The sequence below is a fragment of the Rhea pennata genome, chromosome 22 (assembly GCF_028389875.1).
Source record: "Rhea pennata isolate bPtePen1 chromosome 22, bPtePen1.pri, whole genome shotgun sequence".
Classification (NCBI taxonomy): Eukaryota; Metazoa; Chordata; class Aves; order Rheiformes; family Rheidae; genus Rhea; species Rhea pennata.
The window spans coordinates 1,746,015-1,762,235 of NC_084684.1; the positions used below are offsets into that span (position 1 = coordinate 1,746,015).

The 16,221-nt window shown below is 52.3% G+C and overlaps 1 protein-coding gene across 6 annotated transcripts in view; it reads left to right on the forward strand.

The window, feature by feature from the left end:
* Positions 1–16,221, forward strand: part of EPHB2 (EPH receptor B2) — a 121,570-nt gene that overhangs the window by 23,471 nt on the left and 81,878 nt on the right. For all 6 annotated transcript variants that reach the window (XM_062593638.1, XM_062593642.1, XM_062593640.1 and 3 more), the window contains exon 2: positions 11,303–11,367. In XM_062593638.1, coding sequence (XP_062449622.1) covers positions 11,303–11,367 — 65 coding nt within the window. The remainder of the gene's footprint in view (positions 1–11,302; positions 11,368–16,221) is intronic.

Sequence of the window (16,221 nt, forward strand, 5' to 3'; positions counted from 1 at the left end):
GCAATACTGTGTGAGCACCTCCTTGGGCACTTTGAGATTTCCAGCATCAGTCCCAGGGAGTGTCTTCCTATGTCTAGCCCAGAGGCCAAGACAAGTCCCGAGTCTGGCCAAGGCCAGCCGTGGGGCACAGAGTACCTCTCCACATGGAAAAAAGTTAGTTTCTGCAAAGGCAAGCCTGCAGCTGGCTTTGCAGTTCCTCAGAAGTCGTTCCCGCTTGGAGCTGCCAACCAGAAGCAAATTTACAGCCTGTCAGTAAAAACAGTGAAAAGCAGGAATACTTGGCTGTCAGGTAAACGCACAGAGCCAAATGCAAATGTTGGAGAACAGGGGGGGATCTGTCATCCCAGCTCCAGCCGCATGCTTTCGGCAGAGGGCACGTGAAAGCTTGCTTCTCTCGCGGAAATGTGCCCCGTTTTTGCAGAAGGGCCGGCGGTGCCTAAGGAGTGGGAGCATCTGCAGGCGCTGGCATCTGAGTGCCGAGGCAGATAGGGCAGATACGAGTCAAGGGCTGCTTGATGATTTTGCTTGTTCTTGCAAGTTGCTGGGAGCCTCCCCGAGCTCCGTGGGTGCCCTGGGGTTCCCACGGTGCAGCGCAGGGAAGGGTGGTATGGGGGACCTGCAGCATTGCGCAGCATCTCCGCTGATAACCCACATGCCTGCTGCGAGAAGGGATGCCTCCGCTCTGGGCAGCTCTGGACAGTGCTTTGCAAGATCATGGTGCTCTGCAAGATCACGGTGCTTTGCAAGGTCACGAAAAAAGTTAGCTGGCGTCATCCCCTGGTCCTGCTAGACAGCCTTGGTCCTCAACGCTCTTTCGGTGAGCCCTGGTCCTGCTTCCCAGCTCCCCTCGACCCCGGCATGCCTGTGCTCTGTGTGGCCCTGCCTTTACAAGCCAGGCGCAGAGCCGTGTGCTGCAGCTGCGCGTCGCTGCACGGGCAGGGAGGTTTTGCTGGAGATTTGGCTGTATTTGCAGATAATATCTTTCCCCTGTAAACGTTATTACCCCGTGTATGTTCGGGGGGGAGGGGGCGTCACCATCTGCGTTTTCCAATAAAAGTAAATTAAAATTGAAGCCCATTAAGGATAGCTCAATTGGGATGCTGAGCGGGGCTCCGGAGCCTGCTGGGAACAAGTTGCTTCCAGCCCGCGCCACCACGCGGGGTGACAAAACCTCATTTAGCACCAGCAGCGCTGGGAAGCAGGACGCTGGCTCGCTGCACGCACCTGAGCTGCGCCCGGCGCCCCGCTCCGGGTGCATCGGCCACCTGGCCGCGGGCGCAGCCCTGTGGAAGGGGCAACCTGCATCCGAGGCACCACATTAAGGGCCCGACCGGGACAGCCTGTTGTGGAAGCTGCCAGCTCCTTTGGGGCTGCAACACCTGCATGCTCCGGGAGAGCCGGGCTCGTTGTTCAGACAGGACTGGGTGAGACCAGGACGCCTGGGCTCCCTCCTCAGCCCTGCCTGGAGCTGTGGAGCTGCTTGGGCTTGCAGCTCCATCTCTTCAGCTTTGCCGACTCTGGGAAGGGGCATGCGTGGGGAGGACTTCGCCACAAGCAATTGCTTTTGCCATTCCCTTTTTTCCCCCCTTTCTCCCCAAGTCCTTTGCAATGCCTGCCGAGCCTCCGTGGGACCCGGTGTCCCTGGCCTCGTGCTCGGCGGGCACCTGCACCTCTGCGTTTGGTGGGATCCTGCAGCGTTGCTGTAATGCAGCGTCTCGAGCAGGCGCGCTTGCTGGCAGGGAGATGGGAGGTGTCATACGTGGAGTTTACAGCTGCATTGCAGAAAGAGCTCGCAAGCACAGGGGAGACAAGTTTTCTGGCCTCCTGGAACATCTCTCTGGAGCCCAGGAGCGACAAACCTGGAGGTCGTATCAGGAGGGATACGGCCCACCTCTGGCTTTCTGGGAAAACAGCTCAGCAGTGCTTCCAGTCTTTGTTGGGCCTCTCTTGAAGGGGAGGCTGAGGTTGGATGCGGAGGAGGCCAACACTTACTTAACCCTTGGAACTCCTTTCCGCAAGGTGGTTTGGAGACAAAAGAGGTTGATGCAACTGCAGAGGGTTGGTGTCAGTCGTGCTGACAGTAGCAACGGCTGTTAAACGGTTGCATCTGTGTCTTCTCTGTGTGGCTACTGCATTCCCGGGAGCAGCAGGAGGGCCCCTGCTCACTGGCATTTAGCATCTGCATTGTCTCTTCTCAACAGCCTGCACTCAACTGAACTTGGACCACCTACAAATCCGAGCTCCTTTGGGGGAGGATGCTCCCAGCAAGGTCTGTGGGTCCCCAGTGCTGCCAGAGCCGCTTTATGGGGTTTCTGATGGGGTTTATCAGATTTCTAATGACCTCCAGAGCAGGTAGAGCTGGGCAACTGAGACAAAATAGGATGTCAGCAACATCCTGTGCAGCAACGACTTGGGCAAGGTCATGGCAGGTGGAGTAAGCACAGTCCTCCTCACATCAGCCTCATCTGCCCCTTTAACAGACTGAAAAATAACCAAGTGTGAAATTCCCTAGAGCTCCAGCCTCTATCAGTTCTCCCAGAAAGCCGGAGCAGGGCCGTATCCCTCCTGAGCAGGCAGATGAGACAGGCAATCCTTAGCTCTCCAGAGAGCCCTTGTCTGCATGGCAGCGTTAGTGACAGCGTCCAGATGTGCTGCTGGTCAGTTGGATGCTTAGAAACCAGGCCATGCCCTTAGATGACTTGCGAGGCCCCTCGGGCTGTAGAGTTGGGTGCGACCCCTCTTTGCATCTGAGCTTCTGCTTGAGGGAACCGTCCCACTTGGTTTTAAGCTTTTCAGCAATGGAGAAGCTAGCACAGTGCATGGCAACGCCTGCACTGCTCAGCACTTTCAAAACAACTCCAGGGGACGAAGAGGAGTAGGGGGTGTAAGTGGCCAGCATGCCTCTGCTAAAGCAGTCGCTGGAGGAACCTGTCCCAGGCAGGCCAGGCAGAAGCTACTGCTTTTCTGCCCCTTGCAATGAGCTGAGGAGCAGCTGTTGGACGTATCTAGGCTTTGATGCAGGGAAGGGAGCAGAGGTGCTCGATGAGCAGGGCGGGAGGCAGAGTTCCCGTCTCCAGCACCTTCCTCCCATCCCGTCTCCTCCCCTCTCCTCCCTGCATTGATTTCCTACATGAGCTGGAAGGACAGTGCAGGAAAAGCAGGGAAGTCCTGGAGTGCTCTGTAAGTCAGATAAATTGTGTGTTACTTTCCCAGTGGGTAGAAGTCAGCCACGGCATCAGATTCCTGAGGTTCGAGCTCCAATTTCTCAATTAGAGCTGGAATTTCTGCCTTTGCTCCCAGCGCCGGAGGGTCTCAAACTACAGACCCACCTCTTCTAATGGTGGTGGCCAGAAAGACACTAACTGAGAGGCCTGGGAGTGTCTTGGGTAGAGTAATAACAGAGATGGCATGTCCCAAAACCAGTCTCTTCTCCAAGCCCTGCTTTCCTTATCCTTGAAGGAGGCTGATGCCTGGGGATGGGGAGTTGCACGCAGTCCCTGGGCCTCTTGACAGTCTAGCAATGGCCAGGAGCCAAGGTGCCCAGTGCAGCATCCTGGTGCATGCCTAGAGCCTGCCAGGCTCCTGTCCCCATGCTCCCCTGGTGACTTTGGGGCTGGCTCCTGTCTTCCTCTGGATGGTGCTGGTGCTGGACATCACCCTTTCTCTCCACTCTTAGACTGGCTGGACCTAACTTTGCCGAGAAAGGCATTGAAAGACCAGGTACTTGCTTGCTCCTGGGTACCTTACAGCACCAGGACCACCGGCGCTACCAGCGCAACGCATGGGGTGGCTTTTGGAGCCATGGGTGCAGGGCAGGATATGAGCGGTTCCCATCCCTGATCGGTCATTGCCTCTTCTCGCTCCCTATCAATCACTCTCCCTCTTGGAGTTTAAGTGGATCCCTGAGTGAAGTATCCAAAATATCCTGTAGCCGCCGGTTCACAATGCAGCGTGCTGTTACCGCGCCAGCGGGTCGGCCGGGGGGGGATTGGGTTTCAGTTTGTTCCGCTGGCCATCGGCCAGGCAAAGCAAAGCTCGGGGCTGCGGCAAAAGGCCAGTGGGTTTGCTTAGCCCCTCTTCGCGCTCGCTGGCAAAAATATCGTAATAAGGCTCCAGTAAAGCACAGGAGGCAGAGAGGGGCCTTTCAACTGCTGGAAGGATAAATAGATCTGCAGCAAAGGCTCCTTGGGGCGGGGGACAGACGGATTTCTCATTAGCTGCCCCTCCTGCACGGGGAGATGGTGGCTGTGCCTCAGGCCAGGCTGGAAATGCTGTTTCATGAGCACGTGCGCTTGTGCAGACGAGTTTGTCCCAAGCTGGAGGAACCCCAGCAGTGTGGGCACGTGGCAGCTCCTGATCTTCTTGCTCCATCTGGGCACTCTGCTTGGCTTTGGTGCCAAGTGGCATCCGTCGCGAGGGACGTGCCCTGCTCTTTCAGTATCACTCTGGCATGGCTTAATTTGATTGGGTGCATTAGCTGGCTTTCCAAGTCCAATTCTGGGAGGGGACGATGCATTAAAGTCTCCCCTGTATGTACCTGCATGTGTTTGGCTTGGGATGGCCTTGCTCCAAGAACCCTTGGAGAAACCTGGGCAACTTCTTGCCTGCTTCGCTCATCCGGCACTGACCACAGCTAATATGACCCTGGGTCAGCCTAGAAGCTCATTCTCTGAGTTAATAATATTGTACCAGGATTAAATACTGGCAAGTTTCCTATCCTGAGGGAGGAGCTGGTGTGAGAAGTGGAAGGAGAAAGGAAAAAGTTGTGGGTGGAGAAATGAGGGTGGAGGATCTAGCTATCTGTGGGGCTATTTATTTGTCCAGCTGTTTCTTTATCTGGCTGAATTTGGAGCCTGTGAATGTGAAGGATTTGCCAGGACTTCTGAGAAGCTCAGGGCCAGATGCTCAGTAGGTCTGAATTGGCAAAACTCCATGGAAGTTATTTTTATGGACACAGAGAAGTGTGTCTGCACTGCGCACAGATCCTCTATTAATCCTTTGCCCTTCTCGTCCCTTCGCCTTTGTCCCTTGCTCCTGTCACTCTCCATGCCCAGCCCTTGGTGTCCCATGCTCATGTCCCAGGTCACTGCAAGCACCTGGTATGGTCCCAAACTTGCCTATCCACTAATCTCTGTCCTGACCTAGCCACATGGGAAAAATTGCTGCTGCTAAGATCCCTAGACTCATTTCAGTTGTGGCTGAGTAGTAAGAAGCTCATGCAGCAACGTAGGAGCCCCTCTCCCACCTTATTGGCGCTGCAGATCATCAGCTTGATGCAGGTTTCAACATAACCGTGAGCATCTGGAGGGTGTAGCCTCGTGACGGTGACCTGCGTTTTGATGCCAAGTGCTCTGAGCTGGAGCTGAGCATGTGGCAAAAGCACTGGGGACCCCAGCACACTCTTAGAGCAAGCAGCAGTGCCTCCCCCGGCCGATCGTGCCAGCGACAGGCCCCAGAAGTTGCTTATTGAAAGCATCTTCAAAGTGAAAAGGACAGGCACTTATCTCCTAACTGTCCCGTGGGGACCAGTGCGGTTTCTAGTGGGAAGGAGGCCAGAGTTGTGTCTGCTAGTTTTGAGCAGCTGCGGATTTATTTATAATGCCGTGGGTAGCATGTGAATCTGCAGATAAACACGCGGGAGGGAGTAACGCAAACAACAATATTGAGAAAATGCTGCTCCGGCGAGAGCATTTCACTGAGCTGCAGCTATCGCCAGCCACCAGAGATGGGCTGGTGGCCAGACACCCGTTGCTGCCACTCCCCCAGGGCTTTGCGCCGTGCTCATCGCTGTCAGTGCCAGAGGGTTGCTCTGTCCGGGATGCCACGGGTGTCCTTATGAGCCCCACATGCATCCAGACCTGCCAAGACATCTCCCGATAACCAGCACCCACCCTGGGATTCGGATGGCATCAGAGCTGCCAAACTGGCAGGGTGGCAGCATCAGCTGGTGACAGTGAGCCAAGATGATGAGTTTGCATTGAGAAATGCTGGCTGCAGCAGGCAGCACCCCCCCCCCCCACCGTTTTTTCGGGTGCTAACAGTCAGGCTTGGTGCTGCTGATGCAGAAGTTGGGCTATCATCATGGTCTGCAGGTGAAGGAGCTCATCCTGTTGGGTGTCTGCAGCAGGGTATGAACACAGGGACAGTCTGCAGGTAGGATTGGAAACCTCCTTGGTGAGATCTGGGCCTGGCAGCCCACCCTGCATTATTGCTAGTGCAGCAGTTGCAAGGGGCTGGTGATGGTGGGGAGAGCTCCTCTGGGACCACTGCAGGTGAAGGGGCTGTCTCTTGAGGATGGTAGTTTCTCCTTCTTTGGGGCTCATCACATCTGATGTGGGCCTGTATCAAGTCTTTGTATGACTGACTTCTTGGGGACCAGAGGAGAGTCACCCATCTGCCTAGAGAGGTCAGTGATGTGAACATGTGCGCCTCCTGGATTATCACACCTTCATGGGCCAGAAGGTGCCAGGGTGACCTCCTGCCCAGCACGTGTCCTGCAGCATGTGCTTATCTAGCTCCTGGCTTACACAGAATGGGAAAGGATATGAATGGTATAAGATCTGCATCTCTTGGCAATTGCTCTTCAGGGGTGATTATTTTCTCTGTTAGAAATAGTATCTTATTTTCAGTTGCTGGGTTTAGCTTCCAGGCAAAGCATGTAGCTACAATTTCCCTTATGGGCTAAGGAGCTCTCTGTTTGCTGCTGCTTTCTTCCAGTGTAGATCCTTACAGACCACAATCAATCACCTTTCAAAGTCCTCTCTGATGAACTTCCTCAATGCTCCTGCAGCAATAAAACCCCATCCAATTGAAGGAAAAATAGACTCTGGGGGAATCTCAGCCTTTCTTTTCTGCAGCTGAGCTGGGAGGTGAGGCCTTGTCTGACTTTATTAAACATTCCTGGTTCTATTGGTCGCTAGTTTGGACTCAGAGCTAGTATTTGCGGGATGGGATGTTCTTCCTAACGCTGCCTGCCTGCCACAGCCTGTTGCTGTAGAGACCTGAGCAGATCTGAACCTGTGGAAGGAGGCTTCCCTGCAGCCAAGAAATACGTTTATTCACTGGATATCACTCCTGATTATGTTTTCTGAAGAAATGTGTGAATTGATATGCTTACTTTTTCTGGAAATAAATAGCTTCTCAGGAGTGAGCCAGCAAGTTTTCTGGAGAGGCGGGGGTGTCACATGGCCTCTCTGAGCTCAGGTGAAGGGGATGAGATGCTCTTGGCCATGTCTACAAGCAGACCATTATTTAGGCAATAAGGCATCCTAGTGTGTTTTGAGATCAGCCATCATATGAGGAAGCAAACCCACCACCACCATCAAAAACTAGCCGGGCTTCAAAAGCATTTCTGCAGTCAGTGCAGCTAACCAGATTTACTCTAACTCCTGGGCACCAGTTATCCATAATTTTCTGGATTTCAGGCAACTGCTGCTAAGCTCTAGCATGTCAACTGATCTCCAAATGTTTCCTGGATTTTAGCCAGAACAACGATTTGCTAGAAAAGTGTGCAAGATAGACAAAAAGGGATGTTACAGCTGTGGGCACTGAGGAGAGCAGTCTTGGGATCTACCCTACAAAAAGAAGGTTAATAAATGGGAGAAAGGGACCTGTTTCAGGGTGAAATAAAAAGGAAATTCAGTTTGCTTTGTTGTCTTGGTGAAGGGCTGAGAGATGATTCATTTGCAAGCCTAAAACACCAACAAGGGAAGGAGGGTTTAGATAGCAGAGTCTTCATAAAACTAACGTGAAATCTAATAGCTGGCAGCTGAAAAGCATGAATTCAGACTAAAAGGAATTGAAGATCTTTATGAGAGGACAATTGACCTTTGGAGAAACCTACTTGAAACAAGTAGATTTCTACCCCTTGATATCTTATGTGAAAGGTAGATGGCATCAGACTGGTACAGGTAGAAACACCAGCTCCAAGGAGGTGTGCCGTTCTTGGAGTGGAGGATCAGTGGAAAGGGCTATGGGGAACAGGCTCTGCAGGAGCGTGCTGAGCACAAAATTCTGTTGCCCCAAGTTTTTGTTGAATTGAATAACAAGTTTTTCAAAATGCTTCAAATATTTTTTTGGGGGGAGAATTGTTTATATTATTTTAGAGAATTTCTTCTTTTACACGATGGTCACTGCTATTAATATAGTCACTACACACCACTGTCACTAATAATTAAGATGAAGTAACAAGTTCAAGGTTTTTTAAAAGAAATTAAATGCAGCTTCTAGCTTGAAATGCGTGAAAAATCTTATTTTCTTTTTAGATCAAAGTGTCTCAGGGATTTTAATGAAAAAGACAGAAAAATAAACACTATCATTGAACTGTGGAAGAAAATATTCACTTTATAAAGAAATTTCATAAATCTGAAATTACAACACTTCTGGGCTAGCTGTTTTCCAGAACTCTCCTTAGTGGGAAAATTTGAGAAGAACTATTTTTGCTTTTTGTTTTTGGAATAAAACCAAATTTTGAAATGCTGGTTTCCTGTGAACTGGAAACCTCTGGCTCTAACCAGGAGTAATGAACAACCAACAGTCTGAAAATGATTTACTGCTAGAAGTAGGTGCAAGTAGCATATCTATGCAGAGGCACTTCTTGGCTTGCTAATGGGAAAACAGAGTTCACGTGCCTCGCGTGCTATTCAGCAGGTTGAACAACAACCATTTCTCCGTTTGGACATTCAGCCTTGGCTCTGAAAGTTATGGATTTGCTCACGTAGATCCTTTCTTCCTTCCCTTTTACAGTGAAAGTGGAGAAGGTAGAGATGCTTTCTGGGATTCGTGGCAGGATGCTTGGTTTTTTTGGTGGTCAGGAGCAGCAATAGGAGATGGCATCCTTCCAGTCGCAGCCAGTTACTCTCCATCCATGCTTCAACCATGGGATCTAGCCCTGTTTGTTGGGTCCACAGCACGGTGGCTGAAGATCTGGTTTATATAGAGGCTCTCCTGGTTGAGCTTGCAGTGAGCAAGATGATGATGGATGTGTACATCCAGGACTCTTCTGTGTTCAGCAGCCCCAGGCCTGGCAATGACTTTGTTAGAGCTGTAGTGAGGTTGTAGCCATATGACTGTAGCAGGGACAGTGGCTGAAGGGCAGAATCCTTCTGACTAGCTGCATGTACTTTTAATTTCCTGCCCTCCCTGCACATCCCCCTTTGTCTTCCATCTCTGCAAAGATCAGAGGTGAGACAAGATGCTACTGGAGCATTTTTTGTCTGCCAGGGATGAAAGAAGCCTTTCGATATTCCGCAAAAGTAGGGATTTTTATCAGCATAACTCAAGCGGAGCCAAAGGTCAGCCTTTAGGGCTTTGGCCAAACTGCTGAGCAGTCCCTTTCCATTTTCTGTGTTACCTCCTGCAACATGGTGATCTTGCTGCCCCAGGGTTTGAGCGCAGCAATGTTTCCTTTGAAGGAAATATGTGGTTTCCCTAGTACCGCAGTTGAGGGTAATGGCAGGGGTAGATGCTGCTGCTATATACATCGTCATCTCATAGTGACTCCTTACAGAGGAGTGTCTACATGCCCTGAGCCCTCGTCTCTGGCCAGGTCCCATGACAAGCCTGGGTAGCACATGCAGCATTACTAACATTTTATTTTCAGCATAAGACTGATGGACTTGGAATCAGGCCCTGTCCTAGCAAAGCCTGAAGGAAGAGATATCATTTCAAAGTTGTACAGAAAATGCTTTGTATTGAGAGCAGTAGAGCCCTAAAACTGTACTCCTCATGTCCCCCTGTCCACTGCACATTAACCAGGAGGTCAGGAAAAGGGAAGATGCAAGCTGGAATTTGTGTCTGTGTCTTGCTTTTGCATGCAGTGGATGTTTTCCAGTATCCTTGCACATGCACTCTAAATCTGGTGCTGATTCACATTGCTCCTGCTGAGCAGAGGGTTATAATTTCTCCTGCACGCATCATCTCAGCCTGAGCTACAGCATCGCTTCACGAAGGCTGCCCCTAGCACTGTCTTTCCTGCAAGCTTAACACTTTTCCCAAGCCTAGACTCAGTGTGGAGAAGCCTTTAGGCTTTCTAACCCACATTTTCTAAACATTGGAATATGTAGTTTTGTCCAATTTTATCAAAACATCAGACCCAGGCAGAAAATCACAGTGCTGTATCAGCATGCAATACTCCAGTACAGACCTGAAGTTAAGTTTTCTGACTACAGAAAACAGAATTACTCTGACTGCTCCGTCTTTCATGTTGGAGAGGTGACATTTTGGGACACTCATGACTTGGCAATGGCTGGTTTTTTGTATCTCCTTGCCATGTCTGAGCCACCATGCCTTGGCCGTTCGTGGAAGTGTTTGTCGAATGCATTTCTGATAAGGCCAGATGGCCCTCACCAGCCTTGGCTGGGGAACACCTAAACACGCTAGCTGGAGTATTAACAGACCAGAACCTGAGTGAGTGGCCTATCTACTGCTGTCAGCCGGTGTGATTACGCAAACTAATAGCTAAAAAAGAGCCTAAATCCTGGAAGTGTGAGTAACTGTAGGAAGGACAAAAAGCGCTCTCCAAAGGCATCACTACCTGCATGATCTAAGAAACCTTTTTCTCTTCTTCATGCTCGCTGGCCGTAGCAGCATCTGACCTATATCATCCCAAATTGCCAAGAAAATCAGCTTAATGCTAGTTTAATTTTTAAGTACTGCCAGTCCTTAAACTTCTGTTCCTTCCTGTGTGCTACAGCATTGCTGAGGATTTGCCTACCATACAAAGCACTGAAAAAAAATGTCCTACAAATGTTGGCAGGTCTGTAACTGGAGGGTAAAGGAGACACCCTGTCCAGGCTGGGGCTGCTCATCTACGATTCCAGAACTTCTCCCAGGCTGTGATATCCTGATTTTGGTTTTTAAAGAGGAAACTCCAGCTGAGCTGGTGCTCAGAAGAGCACGTTCCACTCCATGTACTGCAGGAAACGAGGGGGCCAGTTCCCACTAAACAGAGAACGTGAAGGAAGCAAATGTGGCAGAGGGACGGATGCCAGGCTCCTCCCCGGCTGAGCATGGGCTCCAAGGCATCACCGAGTCTGACAACAGCCTGTGTCTGGTGGGGACTGATTCGGTGCTCCTGAGCTAGCTGTGCCTGCGTCCCAGCAGGGGCAGGGGGAGGAGAAAAGCTGCTCCAGTTCCTCCTGGCCTCTCACTCACTGCATCTATTTGAGCAATGAGCAGGCAACATCTGGGCTAGTTGTGGCTGGCGTGCTGCACCCTTGTAGACTTTGTTGTTAGGCAAAACCTAACAGAGACCGTTGCTCAGATTGCCACCTTGACTCCTTGTTTTGCTTTCTTCTTGCAGAGACCTTGATGGACTCCACAACGGCAACGGCAGAGCTGGGCTGGACGGTACATCCTCCCTCAGGGGTAAGTTATCCTATGACTTTATGGGAGCCGGGAGCCAGATCGGCAGCCACGGGGTCTCTGAACAAGTGAACGTGTTGATTGCTCAACAAAATTCATCCAAAGTGCTTTGGCTATGTGAAAAGAGATGGTGAGAAGAGCACACAAAAATAGGACAGTTGAGGTTTCCAGTAATTTTCTAGGTGGTGACGTCTAAAAAATACCCCAGTGTTGGAGCACTATAATCCTCGCCTGACAGCATCAGGGCAACATGATTGTCTTTAAAACTGGCCCACAGTCACTTTAAAATCAAGGAGAGGGAGGAATGCAATGCAAAGACCGATGTTGTTTATCCCCAGAGTCTCACTTGTTATCCCAGTGCCCATCACTATTTCAGAAAAGGGTCAGAAAGCTGGTCCTCAAGGTTGCAGAAACAGCAGCCACTTGGTTAAGTGTGGAGCATCTAGGTGGTTCGGAGCATTTTCCGAGCACAGCAGAGGGAAGCAACTCAGAGCCACCATCCTGGGCATCCCTTCCAGACATGGTCCTTCTCTGCCGCTGGCTCAGGGCGTTGGCCAGCACTGATTTTCTGGGTGGCAGGGGTGGAGTTGAAGAGATGCCTCTGCAATGCCCCAACCCAAGCTATGTAAGCATAGCTCAGCGTTGTGCTTGCCCTCTAGCCCACGGGGCCTAAGTGAGCCAGGCCAAAGTCCGGCTCAGAGATGTTTCCCTTCTTCATGCATGGAGCAGATGGCTCAGCCCACCACCCTGCCTGCAGCTTCTCCTTTCCTCTTCTGCATCCTTGCACCCTGCCAGTGCAGGCAGCCCACATCACCACGGATTTCTTTATTTTTTTATTTTTTTGCATTCCTGGGCCAGGTCCAGCAGGTCCAGGTCTGCAATGGGGCTGGAGAACCGGCCAGTCTGGTATGGCAGGAGGGGTGACTCCTGCCCATGCCCTGCTTTGCCCTGCGCCCCCAACGCATGAAAACCTCCCCGTGGTCAGGCTTACCGCACCGCTACATCACCCTGGACCTGCCGCCCGCCCTCGGTGGGCGCCAGATGAAGATGTAGCTTTGCCTTTCGCACCGCGGGACTGACAGGCCCCTCGCCGGCGTGCTCCAGACGCAGCCTCGTGAGCTGGGTTGGCAGAAGTAAAAAAAAAAAAAAAAAAAAAAAAAAAAACATAGAGAAAAGCCTCCGTCAAGGAGATTAAACCCTGCTGGAGAGGTTTCCCCTCCGCGCCCCGGCCAGCCCCGCGCCGGGCCAGCTGACCTGCCGGTGCCCGAGCGCCGAAGCTCCCGGCACCGGTCCCCCATCATCATGATAAAGGCTCGCGCTCGCCTATTAGCATGGGAGCTCGCAGAGGGCCAGCCGCTCCGCCAGGTCCCGGGGACCGGCCTGCCAAAGGGAAATGATGGGTGCACAATAGGCGAGAGCAGAGGTCAAGTCTTTTTCTCTCCTCGCCCAGCCTTTCTTGTTTGCGGGTTTTCCATATGTAAAGCCAGCCTTGCTCCCGGCTCCCCCAGCCCCGCGGTAATGAGGCCTGGGCCTGCTGGAAGCCGTCTCTCCGTATTATTGTGCTGCCTTCTTCTTTTGAGTTCCCGGCATGTTAATTAGAGAGCGAGGAGAAAGGGAGAGGCTTCTAATTAAGCGCTGAGGAAGCGCAGGGGCTGAGGCACGGGGGTGACTTTCTCTCCCAGCTGAGAAAAGGGAGCTTTGGAGTGGGGCATTGAAGGGATTAGCTCAGCCAGCGGTGCCAGCAGCTCTGAAGCAGCAATGCAGGGAAGAGCTTGGCTGGAAAGCCCAGCACAGGAGCAGTATCGCTCTTGCACTGCACCTTCCCAGCCCTGTGGTCAGCAGAAGATGCTCCTGCATCCTGTACCTGTGATTGGGGACATCACGTACACCGTGCTCCTACCCTGCATCATGCTGGAGGCTCTCCTTCCACCACGTGATCTTCCTGCCTGGCCGGGGCTGAGCACATCAGACTTGTGTCTTGAGTCCTTCCCACCAGAGCCATGCAGGAGTGCGTGGGGGACAGGCAGGTAGTGGGCATCCCTGGATCTTGGTGGCTGGCACACTGTTGCAGCTAGGGAGGCTGCTGGTGTCAGGAGCAGTACAGGCAAGGAAAAACCACACTGGAGGCAGGGCAAGGAGACCAACTGTTTGCCTCTGTTCTGTCCTGGATTATCCCATGTACTCCCAACCTGTGTCCCAAAGCCTGGGAGATCCTCCTGCAGTTTTCCACCACCGCCAGATTTCTTTCTGCAGGATAAAGCAAACACTCCCCCGCTCTCCCGTTGCGTTTTCAAAGGATATTGTCCTCCTTTCCCCAGCAACGGTAGCAGATTTGCGGCCACTGCCGGTCAGAAACGGTTGGAGCTGTTTAGGGATCTTCCCTGACAGCCTTCTGCTCGGTTGTTAGCCTCGATGCGCAAAGAACAATCTGTCTCTCATCTCGCGAGCCTCCCTCTGCGGGGCCGAAGGCCCTTGTGAGGCCACCCCCAGGCCCAAGGGCTGGGGATGCAGCGAAGGCTCTGCTTGCACAAGGTTTTCGCTAAAAGACCTCGGTCCTGGGATCGGTGCTGGCTCCGATGTTGATGTTGGCTCTTGCTCCGGTCCTCTGTCCTGTCCTGGGTATTGCAGTCCCGCTTCCAGGGCAGGGTTCTGCTCTGCACATCAGATTTCACGTCCATGGGAAACAGCTTGACTTCCACTTGAGCAGGTTTGTGAACAAGTTCATAAAAAAAGCCATTCCAGCTGGCTGGGATCGTGTCACATGTTAACTGGCCCCAAATCCCTTCCATTCACACCAAGCAAAGCGGAACGTGTCTCTCATCGGTGTCACAAGGGGGTCAGTCCTCTGCCCAGCTCTTCATGGGCAGCTGGTTCTTGGGCATCTCTGTAAAGCCTCACTGCTGGTGCCTACTGCTCGGGAGCCCCGTTTCCTGCCTTGCCCATGGGGTGGTGCGGGTGGAGAGAGGTCAGCGCAGGGAGATGCTCTGCTTTCCTGCAAAGGCTGAGGTAGATGAAACACTCTCTTCCCAGTAAGTGCCCTTTCCCATCTGTGCTTGCCACAGATGAATGACGCTGGTGGCTGGGCTACAGGCTCCAGCCCTGCCCTTGCCTGGTGCGTAACCTGCTTGTCCTGCTGTACTATGATTTCTTTGCCATATGGCCTGGCAGTTCCTTCCAAGGGAGATTTCCTTAAGCTTTCACAGGTTTCTCCTCCTTGCTTCTGTCTCCACCTCCAAACTGCAGGAACTGGGGATGGAGGAGGGGGCAAAGGGCTGGGTGGCAGGGGAGTCCTGTGTATTTGCTCTCCTCACGCCCTCAGATCATTAGGGCCCTTGATACATCTCTCCAAGGCAATGCTTTACCAAGCCTGAGACACAGAGAGAGAATCCTTCTCCCTCACCCTTCCCTGGAAGACCTCTCTGTGGTGCAAGCTGCCCCAGGAGGTCTGGCCACGCTATTTGGTGAGTGATCCTCAACCACAGGAAACTTGCTAGAGCCCTATGGGTATCAGCCCTGAAATTCCCCTGTTCTGCAAAGGAATTAAAAGATGAAGGCAGCAACAAGCACTGAAAGGTTTGGGAAATAAGGCTGAAGAAAGGGCAGGGAGCTGAGCAGGACCAGTCTGGAGAGCAAACAGTTATGGGGAAATCAAGGTTGTTGGCCTGGGAAATACTCCAGCTCTGAGCTACCTGGTCAGAAGGAATTTACCATGGTGCCACAGCTCATAGGACATCCCCAAGGTGCCACTTTAAAATGGCTGTCACTCCTGCCAAGGGACTTGCCTGTACCTGAGGCCTTGTCATGTAGCACACCTGCAGGAGGGAACCCAAAATGAGTTGGCCCATGTAGGAGCAGGGACGAGGGCTACTAGATGGATCTAGCCCAGCATAGCTTGTTTGGGAATTCGGTATTCAATAGGAGCACCTGACTCCCATAAACCTGCCTTCCTGGCTTTGAGGAAAGGCCACGGTTGGCTTGTCTTGCAGGTCTTAGTGCAGTTTTGCCAGCAGCACTGCATTTAAAGTCTCTGAACTATGAGTACACAGTGGTCAGGGTCACAACTGGCATGAAATAGCTCCAGGGCAGAGGTGTAAGACCTGCTGGGTTAGTGGATGGGGTTGAGTTTGGAAAGGGAAGGGCCACGAGAAGTGCTCTAGGGCTGAGGTGTTTCATTGGGTTATGGGAGGGAAGTGAGCCAGAGCTACTTGGTGGCCACATTTTTGTGTTCACGTGTTACAAAAGCAGCGAACGTGCAGTGCCCATCAGTCGGTCCCGTGGCTGCTGTGAAACGTGCAGGTGGGTTCTCAGTGGATGGCAGAGATCCTCCCTGCACAGATTGCCCCCTCACCTGGGCTCTGCTTCACTTTGCCAGCTAATGGGGCAGGATGGAGGTCCAAAGAGCTCCAGCTCTTCAGCTGCCCTCTCCTGCTGGCTCTCTTGCTGCAAGGCACTGCCCTGTCACAGTCTGGAGAGTGGTTTTGCTGGCACGCCGTTAGTCTGCACCTTGCACTAATATTCAAGCTCCAGCCTCGAAGGAGGTTTTACAGTCGCGTTATGAACTCCTGAGAAAGCAGGTTCTGTCTGCCACATTTGTAACCATAGTGGCCCCAGTGGGAATACATCTGCTAAAGGCATCGTGTTACTTTACTACGAGGCTGTGCAGTTAAGAGGCCTTTGCAGTACGGTATAGCCTACTGGTGAGAGCCCCTGCGAAAGACATTACTGCTTGCAGATGAAATGCGTGGCCGTGCCGTGCCCTGCCCCACCAGTGCCACGCGCAGAGGGGGCTGTGCTCTGGCACTGGTTTTACCATCCTTTTGGGCAGCAAGTATGGTGGTAGATAAAAAACTGCTGACA